Source organism: Microcaecilia unicolor, unplaced genomic scaffold (genome assembly GCF_901765095.1).
Source record: "Microcaecilia unicolor unplaced genomic scaffold, aMicUni1.1, whole genome shotgun sequence".
NCBI classification, from domain to species: Eukaryota; Metazoa; Chordata; class Amphibia; order Gymnophiona; family Siphonopidae; genus Microcaecilia; species Microcaecilia unicolor.
In genome coordinates this window covers 1-24,465 of record NW_021963743.1, presented here as the reverse complement: position 1 = coordinate 24,465, position 24,465 = coordinate 1, and the positions used below count along the sequence as shown (strand labels likewise).

The following is a 24,465-nucleotide window of genomic DNA, read 5'->3' as shown; positions in this document are numbered from 1 at the left end:
CAAGTACCTGCTTGTGCTGGAAGCTGAAGGACTGAGCTCCCGGTGGACAATTCGGAGGCTTCGAGGCCAAATTGAGGGTGTATCCTTGCCGGACTATTTGGAGGACCCACTGGTCAGAGGTTATGAGAGGCCACCTTTGGTGAAAAACTTTCAACCTCCCCCCGACCGGCAGATCGCCAGGCACGGACACGTTGACATCGGCTATGCTCTTCTGGAGCCAGTCAAAAGCTCGCCCCCTGCTTTTGCTGGGGAGCTGTGGGGCCTTGCTGAGGCGCACGCTGCTGACGAGAGCGAGCGCGCTGGGGTTTAGCGTGGGCCGCAGGCTGTCGAGAGGGAGGATTGTACCTACGCTTACCAGAAGAGTAGGGAACAGTCCTCCTTCCCCCATAAAAACGTCTACCTGAAGAGGTAGATGCTGAAGGCTGCCGGCGGGAGAATTTATCGAAAGCGTTATCCCACTCTACCACCTGTTCGACTTTTTCTCCAAAAATGTTGTCTGCTCGGCAAGGGGAGTCCGCAATCCGCTGCTGGATTCTATTCTCCAGGTCGGAGGCATGCAGCCATGAGAGTCTGCACATCACCACACCTTGAGCAGCGGCCCTGGACGCAACATCAAAGGTATCATATACCCCTCTGGCCAGGAATTTTCTGCATGCCTTCAGCTGCCTGACCACCTCCTGAAACGGCTTGGCTTGCTCAGGAGGGAGCTTGTCCACCAAGCCCGCCAACTGCCGCACATTGTTCTGCATGTGGATGCTCGTGTAGAGCTGGTAGGACTGAATCTTGGCCACGAGCATAGAAGAATGGTAGGCCTTCTTCCCAAAGGAGTCTAAGGTTCTAGAGTCCTTGCCCAGGGGCGCCAAAGCATGCTCCCTAGAACTCTTAGCCTTCTTTAGGGCCAGATCCACCACACCAGAGTCGTGAGGCAACTGAGTGCGCATCAGCTCTGGGTCCCCAAGGATCCGGTACTGGGACTCGATCTTCTTGGGAATGTGGGGATTAGTTAGAGGCTTGGTCCAGTTCGCCAGCAATGTCTTTTTTAGGACATGATTCATGGGTACTGTGGATGCTTCCTTAGGTGGAGAAGGATAGTCCAAGAGCTCAAACATCTCAGCCCTGGGCTCATCCTGCACGACCACCGGGAAGGGGATGGCCGTAGACATCTCCCGGACAAAGGCCGCGAAAGACAGACTCTCGGGAGGAGAAAGCTGCCTTTCAGGGGAGGGAGTGGGATCAGAAGGAAGGCCATCAGACTCCTCGTCAGAGAAATATCTGATGTCCTCCTCCTCCTCCCACGAGGCCTCACCATCGGTATCAGACACAAGTTCATGAACCTGCGTCTGCAGCCGTGCCCGACTCGACTCCGTGGAATCACGGCCACGGTGGGAGCGCCGAGAGGTAGACTCCCTCACCGGCGAAGCTCCCTCCACCGACGTCGTCGGGGAGTCTTCCTGGGAGGCGGCCGCAGCCGGTACCGCAAGCGGTACCGATGTCGGAGACCTCACCCCGGGCAAAGGGCCAGCCGGCGCCTCACTCGACGGTACCGGTGGCGCAAGCACCCCCAGTACCGGAGGGGAAGGGCGCAACAGCTCTCCCAGAATCTCTGGAAGAACGGCCCGGAGACTCTCGTGCAGAGCGGCTGTGGAGAAAGACATGGAAACTGATGCAGGCGTCGAGGTCAAAGTCTGTTCCGGGCGTGGAGGCAGTTCCGGGCTGTCCAAGGTGGAACGCACCGACACCTCCTGAACAGAGGGTGAGCGATCCTCCCGGTGCCGATGCCTACTGGGTGCCGACTCCCTCGGCGACCCAGAGCTCTCGGTACCAATGCAGGAAGGAGACCGGTGTTGATGCTTCTTTGATTTCTTCAAACGAAGCATGTCACCAGAGCTTCCTGGTACCGACGAGGAGGACGTAGAATCCAACCGTCTTTTCCTCGGGGCCGAGGCCGAAGAAGGTCGGTCTCGGAGGGGCTGTTCCGCAGGAGCCCTCAGGGCAGGAGCAGACCCACCCGAAGGCTCACCGCCACCAGCAGGGGAATGGACAGCCCTCACCTGCAATCCAGTCGAAGCACCACCATCCGACGACATCAGCAACAGCGGAGGTCCCGGTACCGCCGATGCAGTCTTCCGATGTCTCGGTACCGACGATGCAGAGGGTCGAAACCTCGATGCCATCGATGCAGTCGATGCCGAGGTCGAAGACTTTGATGCTGTCGACATCGATGCACTCGATGCCTCCGGTGCTGTTGTCGACGAAGAGCCTGAGAACAACACGTTCCACTGGGCCAACCTCGCTACCTGAGTCCTCTTTTGTAAAAGAACACAAAGACTCCAAAGGCTGCGGGCGGTGCCCAGCCCCCAGACACTGAAGACACGAAGCGTGCCTATCAGTGAGCGAGATTACCCGGACGCACTGGGTGCACTTCTTGAAGCCGCTGGGAGACTTCGATGACATGGGCGGAAAAATCACACCGGCGAAATCAAAATTCGCGATGGTGACGAAGGGCACCAAAAATAAGGGAGAGAAAACCCGTACCGAGGCCAAAAAAGGCCTACCCCGAAAGCGAAAGGAAACTTACGCCGGGGAAAAAACTGGACACACGGGAAGGGACAAAGACCAAAGGTCTCTTTTTTTTTTTTTTAAGCGAAATCGCGAATACGCGCGAGGGTCCACTTGAGGGGCACGAAACGGCGGCAAAACACGTCCGTCCCGAGCGCAGACAAAAGAAGACTGACGAACACGAGCCGGTTTGGGCGGGAAGACGGCCGCGCATGCGCGGTGCGCATGTGCGCGTGAGGACTAGCAAAGGCCTTTGCTAGTGAAGTTTCCGATTGGAGGGGGCTGCCGTGGACGTCACCCATCAGTGAGAACAAGCAGCCTGCGTGTCCTCGGAGAATATCTGTTACTAAAAGAAAATGTTGAGGACACAAGTATAGCACCTGTTGAATGTAGCAAGACCATCCATATTGTATCCACTAGATGGCAGCATGGGAGCACCCAGTTGCAGTAGCAAGAAGCTGCAGGTGGAATCCGAGTTACTTCATCTGGGGTACCAAGGATTTCTGTTAATATTTACAGACTTTTAGAACACGCAGAGTCCAAAATAACCTGTTGTTGGATCAGCATAAGATATATATCCACTGCATGTGGGGTTTTTCCAGGTCACAAAGGCCACTTCTGAAGAAGACTTGAGGGCACTCATTTATTTTGATTTTGCTTATTTTGATTTTGCTCACACCTTTTTCAGTAGTAGCTCAAGGTGAATTACATTCGGTTACACTGGGTGTTGCTGTGTCCCTGGAGGGCTCACAATCTAAGTTTGTGCCTGAGGCAATGGAGGGTTAAGTGACTTGCCCAAGATCACAAGGAAGAGCAGTGGGATTTGAACTGCCCATTTCTGGATGTCAAAACTGGTGCTGTATCCACTAGGCTGCTAGTCCACTCAGCATATTGCTTGTGGATAATTATTGTACTGTCCAAAGGGAATTGCAACCTGCAGGCAAATCATTACTTTGTCATCTTTCTGTGCTGTTCACCTTCATTCCTCAGTCTATATTTTTTGTGGCTGCATGTTTCATTGTTCACACTCCTCACTAGTCCTACCTAGCTCAGTTCAGTGGCGTAGCTATGGGTGGGCCTGGGTGGGCACAGGCCCACCCATCGCTGAACCCCGTCCTTCCCTGATGTACCTTACAGGCATCCCCGGCGCCTGCAGTGATTCATTATTGATGCCTGTGCCAACCCTGCAGGCTTCCTTCGGCTGGGTCCCACCCTCACTTTCATAATTCCTTCTGGCGGAATCCTGCGTAACCGGCACAAGCATCAATAATTGAATCACTGCAGGCATTGGGGATGGGGTTCAGCGACGGGTGGTCAGATGCTGGGACGCAGTGGAAGAGGAAAGATGTTGATGTGGGGTAGGTGAAAAAAAATCTATAATTTTGTTTTAAATATCTCGGTGGGAGGAGAGAGCTACAGAGTGCCGTTCCGTGGAAATGCCCATCTAAGCTAGTTCTGGGACCATCCAAATTACTGTGTCTGGTTATGCGACTAGCTCAGTTTGCAAAACTGTGAATGAGGTGGGGTTTTTTTCTTTTTTTTTTTTTTTTTTAATCCAATAAATTTGGCCCTCCTCTGCTCAACTTCCCATAAAGAAATGCACGACCCTCCAGTCTGCTGTCCCTTGTTTGAACACATGAGAAGGAACACCAGAAACCACACTAAGGGACTGATGGCTTAGCACATGTCTTCTGACATGAGCTAAATGCACGATTTTTGCTCCTGAATGCAGTAAACTAATGGCATACAGATTACCACTGTGTTAAAAATGCGCTATTGGGAAAAGAGCTCGCTCCATGGCAGTCTCTGTGCATGAAGAGTGACTCATAAACTGATAGGAAAGGTGAAATTCCAAAAAGATCCACTGCTTCCCTCCATGCTGTGAAACTTGTATTTCACTTAGAATTGGGTGCAAGGCTGCCTGCAGAGCATTGATGCTTTTGTGTCTCACCAATTCAAAATCCACATACAAATAGCAACTGCAGCTCACCAGAGGTATTCCTTCCACACCTAGTGTCATAATTAACTTTGCAGAAAGGGGGAGGAGGGAGATGTGATGGACACATTCAGAATGCTGAGGAAGTGCCCTTAATCAGCAGAGATTATTAAACCTCTTCCAGCAGCACTGATTAACGGCTGCCTTGCCTTCCTGAAAAGTCTCCTGGCACTTGCCTGGATTATCTTGGCCGACAGCTTGGCAATCTGGGAGAAGTCTTGGCTGGAAAACAGTTTTGTCACCGCTTTCTTTGGATTGTCAGGCATCTGTTCACCTCACTGTACCTAGGTTTGGGCCTACAGCAAATAAATCACACATCGCCTCTCCAGTGGGAATGTTTTTAGACTGACTCTTTTGCACTGCCTGACTGACGTAATGTCCAGAAATTCGTTTTATGTAAACCTGTGACAGGAGTAACGTCAGGAAGTATTTTTTTCACAGAGAGGGTGGTAGATATGTGGAATGCCGTCCCGCGGGAGGTGGTGGAGATGGAAAACGGTAATGGAATTTAAACGTGCGTGGTATAAACACAAAGAAATCCTGTTTAGAACAGTGCTGGGCATACTTCTTCGGTCGGTGTCCTGAGAATGGCAAGGACAGATGAAACTCAGGTATAAAGTATCACATACCATGTAAAATGAATTTATCTTGTTGGGCAGACTGGATGGACCACCATACAGGTCTTTATCTGCTGTCATTTACTACCACGCAACCTAAGAGTGATCTATGAACTGACCAACTTCCGCAAACTACTGAAGACCCATCTCTTTGACAAAACCTACCACAAAGATCAACAACATGTGAAATACCCCACTTACATCCAAAATGTCTAATAATGCCTTCTGCTTTATTATGTATTTCCTTACCACACATCCCAAAATCCTTCTGTAACACCAAATATATATTCTTTTCTCATTTCCATTATCCATGAAATATTGTAAGCCACTTTGAGCTTGTCATTTTGAAAACAGGAATCATTCAGTTTCGATTCCCACTGCAGCTCCTTGTGACTCTGGGCAAGTCACTTAACCCTCCATTGCCCCTGGTACAAAATAAGTACCTGACTATATGTAAACAGCTTTGAATGTAGTTGCAAAAACCTCAGAAAGGTGGTATATCAAGTCCCATTTCCCTTTCCCTTTTTACAGCATCTTGCGGTTACACCTGTCAGTAATAGTTATTTTTAATAGTACATTTTGTTTTGGGGTTATTGGGGGGAAATGCTGGGGGTCCCACTCTTTTTCTGGACACTGAGTGCGTTAACAACTAGTCAGAGTTTCCTGGTGACTCTTGAAGCGATGTATCTCTCAGCCAGCTCTCCCCGATGCAGCCAGTTTGACAAAGTGTGGCCTGTGTTGGAGAAGAAAGGAGATTGCAAAGTGTGCAGTAGCTTCCAGTCATTCACAGTCTGTAACTGGTTAAGTTCATGTGTTTTGCAAAGTCCAATGATTTTGGGGGGGGGGGGGGGGGGGGGGTTCAGTACTCCAGCAAAACTTGGCATGCAGGAGACTGAAAACAGGAAGGCCAGGGCTTAAATCCCACTCCTTGTACAACATTGAAGGAGGAAGTTGTAATTGGAGTTTAAGTAGTAGAGTAGCCAGAGTGTATTTCTGGTTGGGCCCACACGCTCCACCTCCACCCCTCTCTCCTTAGATGCATTAAAATAATACCTTGGCTGGTGGGGATCCCTAAGCCTTGTCAGTTGAAGATAGCCTTTGCAGTTCCCCCCTCCCAGGCTGTCTGAACAGTGGGCAAGTTGGCAGCACGCTTCCAGACACCAATACCCCATCACACATGCTAAATTCATGCAGAAGGGGGTGTCTGCATCAGTGACTGGAAGTGTGCTACTAACTTACCCACTGTTTAAATTGCCTGAGGGGCTCTGCAAAGGATGTCTTCAGCTGTCGGGGATCCCTTCCAGCAACAGCGAGGTGGGCTCCTGGGTGGGCCTGAACCCAGAGTGAGTGTTGCCCTTGTTTAGCCCTGGCTTGACACTGGAAAGTTAAATTTCTTGTCTGATCTCCAGAAGTTCAGAGTAAGTTTAAATGTGCAGAAAACTAATAGCAACTTGATTTCCTACAAGATAAGACTGCCCTCCTATGGCTGTATCTCCATCATCAAAGTCATTTTTTTCCTGACCTGTGATCAGTTCAAGAACATAGGAAAATTTGGTGCTGGGCAGACTTATACGGCCTGTGCCCTGAAGAGCACAGGTACAAATCAAAGTAGGGTATACACAAAAGTAGCATACATGAGTTGTCTTGGTGGGCAGACTGGATGGACCGTGCAGGTCTTTTTCTGCCGTCATCTACTATGTTACTATGTCTTGTGATTGCTAATGTTAATGTTGGCTGTGACAGGTGTAAATTTACTATTATTAGCATTGTATAGCGCTACCAGACGTACTTAGCGCTGAACACCTGACACAAAGAGACAGTCCCTGCTCAAAGAGCTTACAATCTAAATAATACAGACAAGACAGTTACGGATGAGGGAAGTACTGGGTGAGAAGGAAGGAAGGAACAAGGGAGGGCAAATGAGTAGAGGCTAGGAGCCAAAAGTAGCAGTGAAAAGGTGGGTTTTCAGCATGGATTTGAAAACAGGAAGAGATGGAGCTAGACGTATAGGTTCAGGAAGTCGATTCCAGGCATAAGGTGCCGCAAGAGAAAAGGAACAAAGTCTGGAGTTAGCAGTAGGGGAGAAGGGGGACAACAAGAGAGATTTGTCCAGTGAGCGGAGTTTATGGGAAGGAATGTAGGGAGATATAAGAGTGGAGAGGTAATGGGGGGTTGTAGCGTGGATGCACTTAAAGGTCAGTAAGAGAAGTTTAAACTATGCGGAAGCGGAAAGGGGGCCAGTGAAGTGATTTGAGGAGTGGGCTAGTGTGGGTATAATGATTCTGGCAGAAAATAAGTCGTGTCGCAGAATTTTGGACAGATTGGAGAGGAGAGAGATGGCTGAGCGGAAGACCAGTGAGAAGTAAATTGCAATAGTCCAAACGAGAGGTGACAAGGGTGTGAATAAGGGTTTTGGTAGTGTAATCAGAAAGGAAGGGGTGGATTTTGCTAATGTTCTAGGTAAAGAAACGACAGGTTTTGGTGATCTGTTGAATATGTGCAGAGAAGGAGAGAGAGGAATCAAAGATGACTCCAAGGTTACCAGCCGAGGAGACAGGATGTGAGAGCCATTAACAGAGGTAGAGAAAGGGGGAAGAGGGGAGGTGGGCTTAGGGGGAAAATGAGAAGTTCAGTTTTGGTCATGTTAAGCTTCAGATGGCGTTGAGACATCCAAGCAGTGCATTCATATGAGCTAGCTTTCATCTCCTGTAATAGATTTTTCTTATACAGACCCTGCTCCAAGGGACTTCTTATTGGCTCTACAAAGACCAGGATTGGGGAGAAATTGTGTTTTTTTCCTAATCTAGAGGGTTTTTTTTACTAAAATGTGCTGAAATTTGTGCTTAGCACATTCTAACTCTGGACTTTTCTGCACACTAAACTCAGATCTAGTGGTACCTTTTTGGGGCATTTTCCATCTTTTGAATTTTAGATCATAGGCTAATGTTCACATCAGTGGCGTAGCTACGTGGGGCCTGGGCCCCCGTAGATTCCAGCCTGTACCCCCCTCCCGGAGAACCCGCCCACGCCGCTGCCTACCTTCACTTTTGCTGGCGGGGGACCCCACTCCCCGCTAGCCGACGTCCTCTCCATCCTGCTGTTGCATGCATTGCTGACATCCTGCACGTTGTACGTGCAACGTCAGACTCAGAGAACAGAACTTTGTTCTCTGAGTCTGACGTCCTGCACGCAACAAGAGCAGGAGCAGGACGGAGAGGACGTCGGCTGGCGGGGAGTGGGGTCCCCCGCCAGCAAAAGTGAAGGTAGGCGGCAGCGGGGGAGGGTTCGCGGTGGGAGTGGGGTCGGATAAGACATGGGGGGTGGCAATGGCGGCGGGGGTGGGGGGGTGGGGCGCCGGGGGGGAGGGCTAAAATGTGCCCCCTCCCCTTGGGCTTTGGACCCCCCTCCCACAGAAGTCTGGCTACGCCCCTGGTTCACATTACTGTGCCTTACCTGTAAAAGCAGCCCATGCTGGTTGCTATTTCAGAGGCAGTAAGAGCTCCTGCATTAACTCCATGTTAGCCAGTTAGCTCATACTGCTGCAAACACACTAGCTGGTTAACACTTTATGAGGCTCATTTTCAAAGCACTTAGCCTCCCAAAGTTCCATAGAAACCTATGGAACTTAGCCTCCCAAAGTGCTTTGAAAATATGCCTCTTTGCCTATTATCTGACCATACAATTCAAGATATGCTCAGCTTCTTCACATTAATCTAATTTTCTTAAAGGTCAGTAGGGTCAGGGAATCATAGTAGGATCATTCAGATCAGCGTACCTACCCCTATTTGGCTGAATTATTCAATGAGCCAAGCATACGTTTCAGGGGTGGTATCGCAATCCTCATTAAATCTTTAGTATATTTTTTAATGATTTTTCATTAATATTTACTTTTTCATGAAGCCCATGTCATATATAGAACATATCATTATGTTGAGGCCATTATACATATATATCAGTTTCAAATTCCTTTGTACTATACCAGGGTTAGGCAACTCCGGTCCTCGAGAGCCGCAGGCAGGTCAGGTTTTCAGGATATCCACAATGAATATGCAGGAGATAGATTTGCAAGCACTGCCTCCATGGTATGCAAATCTATCTCCTGCATATTCATTGTTGATATCCTGAAAACCTGACCTGCCTGCGGCTCTCGAGGACCGGAGTTGCGTACCCCTGTACTATACTTTACTTTGTGCTATATGTATATAGCCATCTTAAGATAATACTTAGCTTGCACTAAGCTTTCAATGCTGGAGACTTGACCCTATTGACCTTTAAGAAAATTAGATTAATGTGAAGAAGCTGAGCATATCTTGAATTGTATGACTGTGAGCTCCCTTCAATTTATATTTAGTGCAGATTGACTATCTGGATATTATCTGACCGTGGCACACTCACTCCCCCCCCCCCCCCCCCCCCCCCCCCCCCAAAAAAAAAAATATATAATTTTTTCCCCCCTAAAAAATACCTAAAGTGCAGGTTAGCACAGGCAAAACACTGCAAAACACATTAATGCATTTTATTGTAGCCTGTTTTTCTTCACTAAGGACCAGATTCTGTAAGTGGCATGTATAAAATAACAAACGCATCCAAAAATGCTTGGCACTCTTCTTTAAACCGCGCCTAAAGTTAGGCGCGGTTTATAAAATAATGCATCCTTCCGAGGAACACTGAAAACCTGGTGTAAATACCCATGCTTAAATGTAGGCTTGTTCCCCTGAATACTATAACAAATTTAAGTGATGCCCCCTATACCCACCCTCTTCCTATGGCCGTGTCCCCCTTTCAGCTACACATGTAGAATACATCTAAGAAGCAAGCTTAAATTCCAATTGCCAGTTAGTGATAATTGGTTGTTACTGGCCAGTTATCACTGGCTTTTCAATTAAGGTGCATGTGTAAATTAGGTATTCTCTCAATTTAGCTCACAATGCCTTATGTAGAATCCAGTTGTTAGTGTGCGTTAGTAAAAGGGCCCCTTAATTACCTATTGAGAGATTGCTGTAGAATGCACTTCTTGCTCCTAGTCTTGTCTTGATATCCAAATCGAAACTCCTACCAGAAACTGGACCAAACTTAACTCTCTCTCCTTGAATACTTAATATACTCCCTCATCTATGATCATTAACACTTGACCTCTCTGTATTTCTCTTACCGGAATTGGCGCTCGCCATCACGGTACTATGTAAGCCACATTGATCCTGCAAATAGGTGGCAAATGTGGGATACAAATGCAACAAATAAAATGATAAAAAACATAATAAAATGGTACTGGAAGTTCTCCCCCCTCCCCTGTTTTTCATAGGTAAATGCCTTCCCGTGTGAGAAGTTCTTGTTCTAATTGTTGGTCGTAATGGCATTTTACAAATTTGTACTGTCGCTTGTCTGGGTTTTTTTTTTTCCTTGTATTCAGAGAGTGTGTTTGGTTTGCTTTTATAACATATTCAGTAAAACACCTGCATGTGTGTTCTCAGGAAACATATGTCAGCTCATTTTAGTAACGTATGCCTTTTCCTTTTCTCTTTGCAGTACGTATACTTTCGTTCCGAAAAGATTGATGTCAGCAAACAGAAGGTAAATTGAGTTCCTGTATGTGTCATTTGTGTTCATAACATTGGTGGATTTCTTCAGCATGCAGAACCACAAGTCACTGGTTAGTTTTGGAGAGAGATGGGAGACAGGAAAATAGTTTAGGCAGAGGGACAGGGGACAGGGAGGAAGTGGCCTGTTTTCAACATTTGCCATCATCACTGAAGTACAAAGAAGTGAGCCAGTAGCCTTAGGATGGTATTTATTACACTGAAGGCTTTTTCCTCATGCTGTGTGGCCTGATGCAGGCGGTGTTCAGTGAAAATGTTTCTTTTCATGTACTTTTGATGCTGTACTTTTCACCTTCATTTTTATTTACTGTAATGCTAATTCAATATAGTGCAATATAATATTTTTTTTCTTGTGATTAACTAACTGAAATTTGTTTTGCATTTCAAATTAGAAACTGCACAACAAATGTGGTGGTAATGGCAGAGCAACCCTTGTGTATATGAATATGCAAATCACTAAATAAGGTATTGGCTTGCAGTTAAAGTACTGAACATTGTCCAGAAACTGGTCTGCTAGTTACTAGTTTTGTTGGGGCAGACACTCTGGGACATTAAGTTGAATACCTGCTGATTTCCTTTGTAATGGGGAAATGGGACTTGATATACCGCCTCTCTGTGGTATTTTGCAACTACATTCAAAGCGGTTTACATATATACGGTACTTATTTTGTACCTGGGGCAATGGAAGGTTAAGTGACTTGCCCACAGTCACAAGGAGCTGCAGTAACTATTTAAAACAAAAAAAATCTTACCTGTAGAGTATAAGGGGGAAACTAGATGCTGTTGGCTGATTGCTGCTACCATTTACAGAAAAGACATCCTGAGCTGCTTGCTGCAGTTCACACTGCAGGAGCTGTGTTCGTCATAGTGCTCTTTCCCAGTAAATTGAGTGGAAACAGAATGGCTGCAGTGAGTAACATTGAGGCCTGATGTTTAGGGAGGTGTTCACCAGCAACAGGGGTGCTCTAAAGATTCTGTCTTCTCTATGAGTAGAGGAGTGTGGTAGCCGTGTTAGTCCACTCTTAAGGTTATCAATAGAAATCAAACAAAATAAAACATGGAAAAGAAAATAAGATGATACCTTTTTTATTGGACATAACTTAATACAGGAAATGTATTAAGTTATGTCCAATAAAAAGGTATCACCTTATTTTCTTTTCCATGTTTTATTTTGTTTGATGTCTTCTCTATGAAAGGCAGGCCTGCTAGGCCCTAAGAATGGAAGATTTGTTTGCTGGAATACAAGTCACAAGAACATAAGAGTAGCCATACTGGGTCAGACCAGTGGTCCATCTAGCCCAATATCCTGTTTCCAAATAGTGGCCAAGTCAGGTCACAAGTACAAGCAGCAGTCACAGCAACCGAGCACACAGGCTGCCCTCGAATGCAAAGAAAAAGCTGTTTGCGTTTGAAGGCAGCCTGTATGCTAGGCTGCTGCAACCGCCACTTATAAAAGCAAACTTCTTGCTAGTTTCTAGTACTGTATTGCAGTAACCGCACAGAGAAAACATTGGACGACTTCTGCCGGTTATTTGTTTAGCCCCTGATGCAGCCCTTGTAGAGCAAAACATGGGCATGTTGGGCGATTAAAGAAAATTGTTTGCTGTTTTGATGACTTACTTTTACGTAGTCTGCTCTTTTTTTTTTTCTGTTAGCCTGAAAGAGTTGCATTGCAAATTCATTTATCATTATTTAAAACAAGTTTATTTCACGTTTGACAATCGAAGAACACAATGGTTCTGGTTCTCCATATTTACATAGGATTTACTCTCACTATTTTCTATGGACTTCAAGAAACTATAGAATAAGCACAGTGAATTCATAGCTGCAAGGAAGATAGGGAAAGCCAGTGATCAACTGGGATCTATGGCAATGCACCAGGAATTATTAATAATTTTTATTATTATTTACAAAACTTTAACAAGTATAATAACTGTCAAGTTAAACACAGCCTTAATAATTAAACAAGCATAAATCATTTCAATCTTACAGTCCAATACAGTCTGGCTTACTTAGACCTCAAAACCTAAATTAGGCTGAAGAAAAAGAAAAGGGGGATAGGTATTAGTGAAGTTTAACAATAAACAAATTATCAAATAATTTATCCAAATTGGAGTCGTTGTTCTCTACATTTCTTTTAACTCTGACTCTGTTCTGCTTCCAGAAAGGATTTAAGCTGATCAGGAACATAAAAAACATATTTTGTCTGATTAAGCCTTATAAGACATTTACACGGGTAAGCCAAGAGGAAATTCCCCCCTTTATCAACAACTTTGGACCTCATAGATAGAAACATTTTCCTTTTTTCTTGGGTCAATTTGGTTACATCGGGGTAAAGCCAAATCTTTTGACCTGCAAAAATATGATTAGTTGATTTAAAGTATAATCTCATAATTGCATTCAGGTCTTGCTGAAAAACAAAGGACACCAACAGTGTCCCTCTTTCATTTGCATCATCTATAGATTTCTCCAACATAGCTGTAACATTTTGTAAATTATTTGAAATCTCCTTCAACTGGCAATGCACCAGGAATATAACTAGTTAAAGTTCAGTAGGCCTAATAGTACCCATCTGATTTTATGTTGTGTGTGTTTTCTAACCTATATGATCAACTGTACTTGTAAAATGCAGAAATACTCCCCTTAACCCAAGAATCCAGAATAAAAATGACCTAATAAACTTATATACATATTTATATATACACATGTATCATATTACAATAAAATAAATGATGAAATATGCAAAAATGCTAAATTCTTATATTAGCCTTAGAACAGCGGTTGTAAAAAATAATAGCCCATTTTTACAGGCTCAAAGGCTAGTACTAGTATAAAAGAGAGCCTGCACCTTTAGGATGGGGAGTTCCAAAGGTATTCCTAACTCCCCTCATGGGAAGGTTACCTTATAATAACACTAGTAAAAAAAAAAGGCCCGTTTCGGTAACAAATGAAACGGGAGCTAGCAAGGTAATTCGTTTCTGCCATTAATGTTTGAATTGTATTATTTTCTGTATTGTTTTCCCATATTTTCATATTTTTTTTGTTGTTGTAGTATTGTGTAATAATTTTGAAAGCTCCTTTAAGCAGTTTTGAAGCTGTGTGCCTAGTCAAGGGGGGGGGGGGGGCAGGGGGTCTGTTGGTGTGTTTGGGTGTGTGAGAGAGAAAGAGATGTTGAATTTCACTGTTACACTGTATGTCGCTCGTGGACATACAGTGAGAAAGGTTTCTCCACATCAGGAAGGCCTAACGCAGGGGCTTGGAGTAGGGCTTTCTTTATGGCAATGAAGGATTGTTGAGCAGTAGGTCCCCATTCAAATGGTTCCTTTTCACCCCCCTTTGTGGCCTGGTAAAGGGGTTTCGCCATCAATGCAAAATTTGGAATCCAAATTCTGCAGAATCCGGCTGCTCCCAGAAATTCCCTAACTTCCCTTCTGGACTTGGGTTGGGGAATTGCAGCAACTGCTTGCTTCCTACTGACATCCAGTCTCCGACTTCCCTGGGAAATGCAAAAGCCCAGATACTTCACTTCTGACTGACAGAGTTGGGCCTTTGAGCGTGAGACCTTATAGCCTGCATCCAAGAGTAACTCCAGCAATTCTCTGGTAGCCTCAAAACACTCTTCCTGGGTCACTGCTGCAATCAGGAGGTCATCTACATACTGGAGTAAAACTCGCTTGGAAGGCTCAGATTTAAAAGTCTTAAGGTCTTGTCCTAGGGCAGTCCCAAAAATGGTGGGGGAGTTCTTGAACCCCTGTGGCAGGCGGGTCCATGTATACTGAAGCTTCCTTCCTGTTACTGGGTTTTCCCATTGAAAGGCGAAAAGCAGTTGACTGGCGGGGGCCACCCGAATACAAAAGAAGGCATCTTTTAGATCTAGTGTCGTGAAATGGGTAGCCCCAGAAGGTATCAATCCTAGCAGGACATATGGATTAGGCACTACAGGGTGTAATGAGATAGTGGATTTGTTGACCACTCGTAAGTCTTGGACTGGCCGGTAGTCCTCAGTCCCTGGCTTCTGAACTGGCAATAGTGGCGTATTCCATGGAGACTGGCAAGGACGAATAATTCCATGGGATAACAAACGATTCAGGTGTGCTTGAATCCCTTCCAGAGCCTTTCGGGAAATTGGGTATTGACGAAGATGGATTGGCCGGGCACTTGGAAGTAAGTCTACATGGACAGGAGGAATATTTCGGGCCAACCCTGGGGGATTATCTTCTGCCCATACCCCACTAACCTGAAAGCTGTCTGCCAGAGGTAGGTCAACTTGGCCCTGCGACTGATGCAGCCGCCATTCTTCTTCAAGGGGGCAGCAGAAACTCAATATACCCTTAGGGCTGGATATCGGGGGCCGAAAGGAGACTGAAGTCTGGCCATCAGAGTCAAAGGAAATTTGGGCCCTAAGCTTGGACAGCAGGTCTCGGCCTAACAAAGGGATTGGACAGTCTGGCATATACAGGAATTCATGAGTGACTGTGTGTGAGCCTAATTGGCATCTACGGGTCGTCAGAAAGGGCCTCCGGTTCTGCACCCCCGTGGCTCCCACCACTCGGACAGTTTTTCCAGACACAGGCGCTAATCGCTCCGTCACAACAGAATGTTCAGCTCCTGTATCAATCATGAATGGAATTGAGCGGCTCCCTATAGTTAACTTGACCATAGGTTCCTGGGAGCCCAGTTTGTAGGAACCCGGTCTGTCCTATTCGTCCCATTCTGCCATCTCGGCTATCCCGATGATGTCAGATTCAGGAGGCTCATACCTTCCCTCTCGAACTCGGCCTCGGCTTCCTCGATCTCCTGGTCCCCTTCTCAGTCCCTGGCGCCTCTGGGGGCATTCATCTTTCCAGTGCCCTCTTTCCTTGCAGTAGGCACACTGGTCCCTCTCCAATCTTGGTCTGGGATTCCCCCTCGTGGCCAGGATTGATTGAAGGAATCTCGGGGCCTGGCTGGTGGTCCGGGGTCCCACTTTGGCTTCCCATTAGCTAGAGGTCGACCTCGGTTAAGGGTGGAGTTAGTAATGGCTGCCGCTAAAAGGTCGGCCTTCTTCTGCATCTTCCGGTCAGCCTCTCGGCGCACCTCCTGATCCCTATTAATGAAAACCTTGGTTGCGATCTCAATTAGCTGGGTGGTATTCATCCCTGCGAATCCCTCCTGACGCTGCAACTTCTTCAGGATATCTGGCGTACTCTGGGCCAATGCGCTATTCACCATTCTCTGGTTTTCTAGTGCCTCAGGGTCAAATGGGGTGTATGTTCTGTAGGCTTCAATTAGTCGCTCTAAAAAGGCCCCAGGGGATTCAGTTGCCCCTTGGAGAATTTCAGAGACCTTTGCCAAATTAATGGGCCTCTTTATGCCTTTCCTCATACCTTCCAGCAAGTCCCGGCAATAGCCAGACAACAGTTCATAGTGCTGCATTATTTGGATCCCAAGCTGGAGCTGCACGAGGGAACCGAGTTCTAACCCATTCCTCTGGGTTCTGTGTCCCCTCGGGGACACGCGCTTGCGTGATGGCCTCAGCATTTTGTAAAATCTTCCGCCTCTCCTCAGTTGTGAAGAGGGTCAGGAGAAGTTGTTGACAATCAGTCCAAGTTGGGTTAGGGTGGCCATAATGCTAGCCACTAGGTCCACCACTGCCTGAGGCTTTTCAGTATGAGGGGTAATGCGTCTTCCAATTCAGGAGATCGGTAGTTGTGAAGGGTACATACTGGTAGGCCTGTGCCTGTATAACCTGACCCTCATTATTAGGATCCGGTCGAGTGGTGGTTACCTGGCGGAGGGGCAGAATTCTCGAGGAGGTGGGAATGGAACCTGAGGTAGAGCTAGGAGCTACCCTCCTATCATGCTCAAAGGTGATTGCAGCAGGTCTAACCTATTCAGTGGAGGTGTGTTGAAACCCTGAGGGATGGGGAGGGGTACTCATAGACTGAGAGGTGGTCACAGGTGATTCAGTCCATTGAAAGGGATGCCGGGCCCCTGATGAGTGGGTAGGGGTACTAGAGGGAAAGGCTGGGCTGTCGGGAGTTGAGGAGTCAGGGGGTGCAGCCCAAAGCGGGTCTTGGGAGGTTAACAGGGGAGAATGTGGCAAAGGAGGGTAGAGGCTGGCTGAAAGGTCCACCCTAGGATGTGACGGGGTTTGCACAGAAGAGGAGTATCCGGAGAAGCCTGTGCTGGAGAAGCTTGGGCTGGGCGGCGTGGATCTCTGAGGGTGGCACGAAACCCCAACAATGGGCCATAAGGTGGTGGCTCAAGATCTGAGGGGTCATCAGAGAGTATGGGTTTCTCGGACAGGGTAGGGGCGGAAGCCACCGATTGGGTGGTAGGCTTCCTAGGGCTCTTTCCCTCTTCCAATTTAGATTTTCTAATCTTTCTTTGAACGCGGCCCAACATGAACTTTACTGGGGATCCCATATAAGTTTTCAACCAAGAGGGAGGGTCAGTCACAAGGCTGTCCCAGGAATCTATATAAGGGAGTTGTTCAAGATATTCTGGTTCTCCTACAACTATGCTGTAGACCTTCCGGATTACTTCAATATCTAAGCTGCCACTAGGGGGCCACCCCACTCCCATAGATGGCCACTCAACTTCACACAAGGTTCTTAGAGTACTTGAGCTTAAAGTCTGTCCATAATCACTAATTAAAAATCCTTTCTTGAAATTCTTAAGCATACAATCTAGGGGAGTATCAATTTGTCTAGACGATTTCCCTCCCATAATGCTTACAGTTACAACACACAAAAGGGAGGGAATTTTTGAGAGTGCAGTAAGGGGTCCCCACTCTCGAGACACTAGGTAGACAGACAACAATCGCTTCCTTCCGTCGCTGGCCAATTGAACTCGCGTTAATTGGAAACGCAGCTATAAGAAGTCCGCACTCTTTTAACATTCATTCATGCATCACACATTCTGCACAAAAAATCCCACCCAACAATTTCAAATTTCTCAGATACAGATAAGCTCAAGCGGTTTCGCTTCTAATCTCCACTAGACTAAAAGCTACTAAGGCCTTCGCTGAGAGTTGATCAGACTCCCCTTCCCTCAATTTATGAGGGGCTGGTTTACAGTTTCCTAGCTAGGATTACAATACAGAATACATACCCGGCTAATGTTCCTCAGTCAGTTGGGTGCCAGAGATTGATGCAGGGTCCGGGATCCCACCTCTGCCACCAAGAATTGTTGCAGGAATTGATGCATGAATTACCCCTATTGTTAGCAGAATCTGTGGTACTTCAGGAGTCAAACAGCACACACCAGAATGAGGGAGAAATCTTCTTTATTTGCCAGCAAACAAAGTAGGACATCAGTTCTAGCTCTCTTCTTCCCTTTCTCAGCTCTCTGGATGTTATGGCTTCTGTCTCAGCTTCTTCTCTTCTTCTGCTGTCTGTCTTCCTTCAGCTCTCTTCTTCTGTCTGTTCCTTCTGACGTAAGCTGCTTCTACTCCCACTTATATACCGTTCTATCTCCCTCCTAGCCCCCCTTACTCTCCAGATGGTAAAGAATAGATTGATTACCCTGCCTTGAACTAATTATTACCATACATATATTCCAAATATCAGTTACATAGGTTTAATATTTCTCAAACTGACTTATGACCTGGGGCCCCTCACATTAGACAATATGGCACCAGTCTCTTGCATTTTCATTATGATTAATTTCTCAGCTATAGCTTAAACTGGGTTCATTTAGGGGCTAAGGGACATCTCATATTCCTAGTCAACTTCATACTAACTGCTAACTGAACTCTGGCATTCATTAAGGGGTCAAGGGCCAGTCTTACTTAATAGCATACAGCTATAGTTTGTTATTTCTTTCAGAAAGCCCAGTCCTACCTTTACCTAATTAATCAAGGAGAAGAGAGTTGACTTCTCTTTCACCTAGCCAGGACTGCAGCTAACTCAAACCATATGCTGACCTTTTCAACTACAGTCTTACTTAGAAAGTCAGACAAAGAGTTGGACAGACATTAGATTTAAAAAGGTATTCTACATATTAACTACACAGAATAAACATATTCTAAAATAAGCATCCTTATAAGACATATTCTAAAATACACAGAAATCAGAATTCCTTATAACAAAATCTACATTTCGTCGCGTAGCAACGGTTCGGCGATCCTACCTCTTCCCTCTTGCATGCAGGTATTTTTGATAGGTCCGCGTCCCGTGTGATCCGATTCGTTCAGTGTCAGTGCTCCGCCCTCGATGTCATAACGTTGTGACGCATGGGCGGGGCAGACATACTGCAATCTAGGAACTTCAACTTTAGAACGTTGGAGAGAAATTTCTGAGGCTTCATTAGAACGTTGGAGGTGCGTTTTATATAGAGAGATATAGTAAATGATGGCAGATAAAGACCTGTATAGTCAATCCAGTCTGCCCAACAAGATAAACTCATTTTACATGGTATGTGATTTTTATATGTATACCCGAGTTTGATTTGTCCTTGCCATTCTCAGGGTACAGACTGTAGAAGTCTGCTCAGCACTCTTCTTGTACTAAAAGTTCTGAAGCTAATGTCGAAGCCCCTTTTAAATTTACACTCAAGCCCATCCATATCTATTCAGTCACGATCAGGGCATAGACTGTAGAAATCTGCCCAGCACCGGTCTTGCTTCCCAATTACCGGCATTACCACCCAATCTCTGCTAAGATTCTGTGGATCCATTCCTTCTAAACAGGATGCCTTTGTGTTTATCCCACGCATGTTTGAATTCCATATCCCGTTTTCATCTCCACCACCTCCCGCGGGAGGACATTCCATGTATCCACCACCCTCTCTGTGAAAAGTACTTCCTGATATTACTTCTGAGTCTGCTCCTCTTCAACCTCAATTCATGTCCTCTAGGTCTACCACCTTCCTGCCTCTGGAAAAGATTTGTTTGTGAATTAATGCCTTTCAAATATTTGAACGTCTATTATGCAGGGCTGTTTTTGAGGGGGTACTGAGTACCGGCACCTTTTCCATTGTGTACTGAAATTGGCCCATGGTCCCCATGTTTTAATGAAAGAGCTCAGGCTCTACACACCAATTTTGCCTTGTCATAGATTCTGTGACTGGTTGCAGGGGTCCTGGCTATTGTGGGGTGAGTCCCTCAGTGATTACCTCATCCCTGAAGGGTGGCCTGACATTTGAGTACTGGCACCTTTTTTGGTAGAAGAAACACACTGGTATTATGTCACCCTTGTTTTCTTTTCCTCCAAGGTATACATGTTCAGTTCGGCAAGTCTCTCCTCGTATGGTTTGCAATGCAAATCCCATACCATTTTTGTAGCTTTGGGAGTAACTAGTGAGATAATTAAATTTGCTGATTACACAAAGTTATTCAAAGTCATTAACTCGCGACAGGATTGTGAAAAATTACTGAAGGACCTTATGAGACTAGGAGACTGGGCGGCTAAATGGCAGATGACGTTTAATGTGAGCAAGTGCAAGGTGATGCATGTGGGAAAAAAGAACCCGAATTATAGCTACGTCATGCAAGGTTCCACGTTAGGAGTTACGGACCAAGAAAGGGATCTGGGTGTCGTCGTTAATACGCTGAAACCTTCTGCTCAGTGTGCTGCTGTGGCTCGGAAAGCGAATAGAATGTTGGGTATTATTAGGAAAGGTATGGAAAACAGGTGTGATGATGTTATAATGCCATTATATCGCTCCATGGTGCCACCGCACCTTGAGTATTGTGTTCAATTCTGGTCGCCGCATCTCAAGAAAGATATAGTAGAATTGGAAAAGGTGCAGCGAAGGGCGACTAAAATGATAGCGGGGATGGGACGACTTCCCTATGAAGAAAGATTAAGGAGGCTAGGGCTTTTCAGCTTGGAGAAGAGACGGCTGAGAGGAGACATGATAGAGGTATATAAAATAGTGAGTGGAGTGGAACAGGTGGATGTGAAGCGTCTTCACGCTTTCCAAAAATACTAGGACTAGGGGGCATGCGATGAAACTACAGTGTAGTAAATTTAAAACAAATCGGAGAAAATGTTTCTTCACCCAACGCATAATTAATCTCTGGAATTCGTTGCCAGAGAGCATGGTGAAGGCGGTTAGCTTGGCAGAGTTTAAAAAGGGGTTAGACGGTTTCCTAAAGGACAAGTCCATAAACCGCTACTACATGGACTTGGGAAAAATCCACAATTCCGGAAATAACATGTATAGAATGTTTGTACATTTGGGAAGCTTGCCAGGTGCCCTTGGCCTGGATGGCCGCTGTCGTGGACGAGATGCTGGGCTCGCTGGACCCTTGGTCTTTTCCCAGTGTGGCATTACTTATGTACTTGCGTACATTTCCAGTCTTTTTACATCTTTAGCAAGATACGGCCTCCAAAGCTGAACACATTACTCCAAGTGGGACCTTAGGAGGAAGTGACAGTTTGTGAATAGTGTATTCCTGGACCAGTAGTTTAGTCTAAAGAGCCGCCTGATGCACAGCCAGCTGTTTTAGTGGAGAGGGGTGAATAGTGGAGTGCCTTGGGAATCTGTACTGGGACCGTTGCTATTTAACATATTGATAAATGATCTGGAAATCAGAATGATGAGTGAGGTGTTTTGTATCATCTGCAAATTTAAAGTTGTTAAAAATGCATGTGGACTGTGAGAAATTGCAGGAAGACCTTAATAAATTGGAAGACTGGGCATCCAAATGGCAGATGAAATTTAATGTGAACAAATGCAAAGTGATGCACATTGAGAAGGATAATCCAGATTATAGCTACATGATGCTAGGGTCCACATTTGGAATATCTACCCAGGAAAAAGATCTAGGTTTCATTGTGGACAATATATTGAAATCTTCTGCTCAGTATGTGACAGTAGCCAAGAAAAGCAAACAGGATGCTAGGAATTAGGAAAGGGATAGAAAATAAAAACAAAGAATATCATAATACCTCTGTATCACTCCATGGTCAGACTACACCTTGAGTACTGTGTACAATTCTGGTTGCTGCATCTCCAAAAAGATATAACAGAATTAGAAAAGATAGAGAGAAGGGTGGCAAAAATTAATTCGGGAATAGAAGGATAGAAAAACTGAGGGAGTTTGGGGCTCTTTATTTGGCGAAGACGGCTGAGGGGACTGTGATAAACAAATCCCGAGTGGAGTGGAACGGGCAAATGCGAGTCTATTGTTACTCTTCCAAAAAGTACAAAGACTAAGGGGACACTCTATGAATCTTAAATAGTAGAAAATATTTTTTCCTTCAAACATAGTTAAGCCCTGGATCTTGTTGCCAAAAAGCAGTTGGCATAACTGGGTTTAAAAGTTTAGAAAAATTCCTGGTGAAAAGTCCATAAGGTATCCTGTTAGATACTTGCAACCTGGGCTGACCATTGTTAAATACAGGATACTGGGCTAGATGGACCTTTGGTCTGACCCAGTGGGACAACTCAGGGATGTAGCCAGACTTCAATGTTTGGGGGGGCACAGTTTCACCCGCCTCCCTGCCACAACACCACCCCGGCCTTGCTACAACCCCATATTTCTTGGCTGATGAGGGTCCCCAACCCCCGCCAGCTGAAGCCTTTCTCCCCTCAGAATCCAATCCCACCCCCTCCAAAACTAAAACCTGGTGGTCAAAGTTTTTAAAATTTATTTAATTATTATGATATTGCCTAAACTGTAGACTATGATAGTTGTAAATGTCTATATCTAGTTAGATATCTATGATTTATCTGCCTAGAAGCTATTGATGAGACTAGTGTGGATAATAAATCACTGGACTAGAATAGGAATAAAAAAAAACTGTTGGATATGAGTGTTGTCTGTCTTCTGGAGCTATTTTTATTAAGAGGGTTGCGTGTGTTTGCAGGCATGCGGTTTGACACTGATTTTACTGGGTTTATTACTTCATGCTGCATCAGCCCCTTATTGGGGAATACCTGGTCCGATAAAACTGTTCAGTTTAAGTACATAAGTACATAAGTAGTGCCATACTGGGAAAGACCAAAGGTCCATCTAGCCCAGCATCCTGTCACCGACAGTGGCCAATCCAGGTCAAGGGCACCTGGCACGCTCCCCAAACGTAAAAACATTCCAGACAAGTTATACCTAAAAATGCGGAATTTTTCCAAGTCCATTTAATAGCGGTCTATGGACTTGTCCTTTAGGAATCTATCTAACCCCTTTTTAAACTCCGTCAAGCTAACCGCCCGTACCACGTTCTCCGGCAACGAATTCCAGAGTCTAATTACACGTTGGGTGAAGAAAAATTTTCTCCGATTCGTTTTAAATTTACCACACTGTAGCTTCAGCTCATGCCTCTAGTCCTAGTATTTTTGGATAGCGTGAACAGTCGCTTCACATCCACCCGATCCATTCATTCATATGCTGCCTCAAGTTTGTAACTTTTTCAAAACCATAACTTTTTTTACTTCATGCAGATATTGATCTACAATCCAGCCTTTATGAAGTATGTGTTTGACACTTGGATGAACAGACATGGCAGATACCCATCGACAGGCATCCTAGCAGTGATATTTGCACTTCACATGTGTGATGAGGTATGACCCAGAAATCTTTAACCTATGGTTCACTTGATATTAGAAAATGGTCAAATTTCTGCCATCCAGTTGAAGAGTATAACCTGTAGATGTTGTCCATCAGTTCATGCCTGTTGGACTTTCCAGTGGATCAGAGGTTTCTAACGTACTTTCCAGATGCAAGAATGCCATATGGAAACAATTTTGCTACACTTGTGGTATAGGCGCCCTCTGGTGTTTGGTTTAGGACATAACCAAGAGTAGCCATAGTGGGTGAGACCAATAGTCCATCTAGCCTAGCATCCTGTTTTCCAAACAGTGGCCAAGTCAGGTCACAAGTACCTGGCAGAAACCCAATTAGCAGCAACATTCCATTCTACCAATCCCGGGGCAAGCAGTTGCTTCCCCATTTTTTCTCAATAGCAGACTGTTTTTCTTTAGGAATTTGTCCAAACCTTTTTTAAAACCAGATACGCTAACCACTGTTACTACATCCTCTGGCAATGAGTTCCAGAGCTTTTGTTGAGTGAAAAAAAATATTTCCTCCTATTGTTTTAAAAGTATTTCCATGTAACTTCCTGGAGTGTCTCCTAGTCTTTTTATTTTTGGAATGAGTAAAAATCAATTTACTTGTTTTACATCACTCAGGATTTTGTAGACCTCAATCACATCTCCCCTCATCCATCTTTTTTTTTTTTTTTTTTTTTCCCAAGCTGAAGAGCTCTAACCTTTTTAGCCTTTCCTCAAATGAGAGGAGTTCCATCCTCTTTATTTTTGGTTGCTGCTCTTTGAACCATTTCTAATTCCACTAATCTTTTGTTTGAGATACTGCGACCAGAACTGAACGCAATACTTAAGGTGCGGTCACACCATGGAGCAATACAAAGGCATTATAGTATTTTTGGTCTTTATTCACCATGCTTTCCTAATAATTCCTAGCATCCTTTTTGCTTTTTTGGCCGCCATCGCACACTGAGCAGAAGATTTCTACCTATTTTTCTACAACAACACCTAGGTCTTGAATTGAGTGCTGACCCCCAAGATGACCCTAGCATCAGGTAACTATGATTGGATTATTCTTTCCAATGTGTATCACTTGCATTTGTCCACATTAAACATTTCATCTGCCTTTGGATGCCCAGTCTTCCAATTTCCTAAGGTCTTCCTGCAGTATTTCACAGTCCGCTCGTGTTTTAACAACCTTAAATAGTTTTGTATTGTCTGC

At 45.4% G+C, this 24,465-nt stretch overlaps 1 protein-coding gene across 1 annotated transcript in view; it reads left to right on the top strand.

Annotated features, from left to right (window-relative positions):
- The window catches only part of LOC115459609 (CMP-N-acetylneuraminate-beta-galactosamide-alpha-2,3-sialyltransferase 1-like), a gene marked incomplete at its 3' end in the record, with an annotated part of 38,367 nt that extends 27,653 nt beyond the window's left edge, over positions 1 to 10,714 (top strand). The window contains exon 5 of the mRNA XM_030189419.1: positions 10,699 to 10,714. Coding sequence (XP_030045279.1) covers positions 10,699 to 10,714 — 16 coding nt within the window. The remainder of the gene's footprint in view (positions 1 to 10,698) is intronic.
- Between the last annotated feature and the right edge of the window lie 13,751 nt (positions 10,715 to 24,465).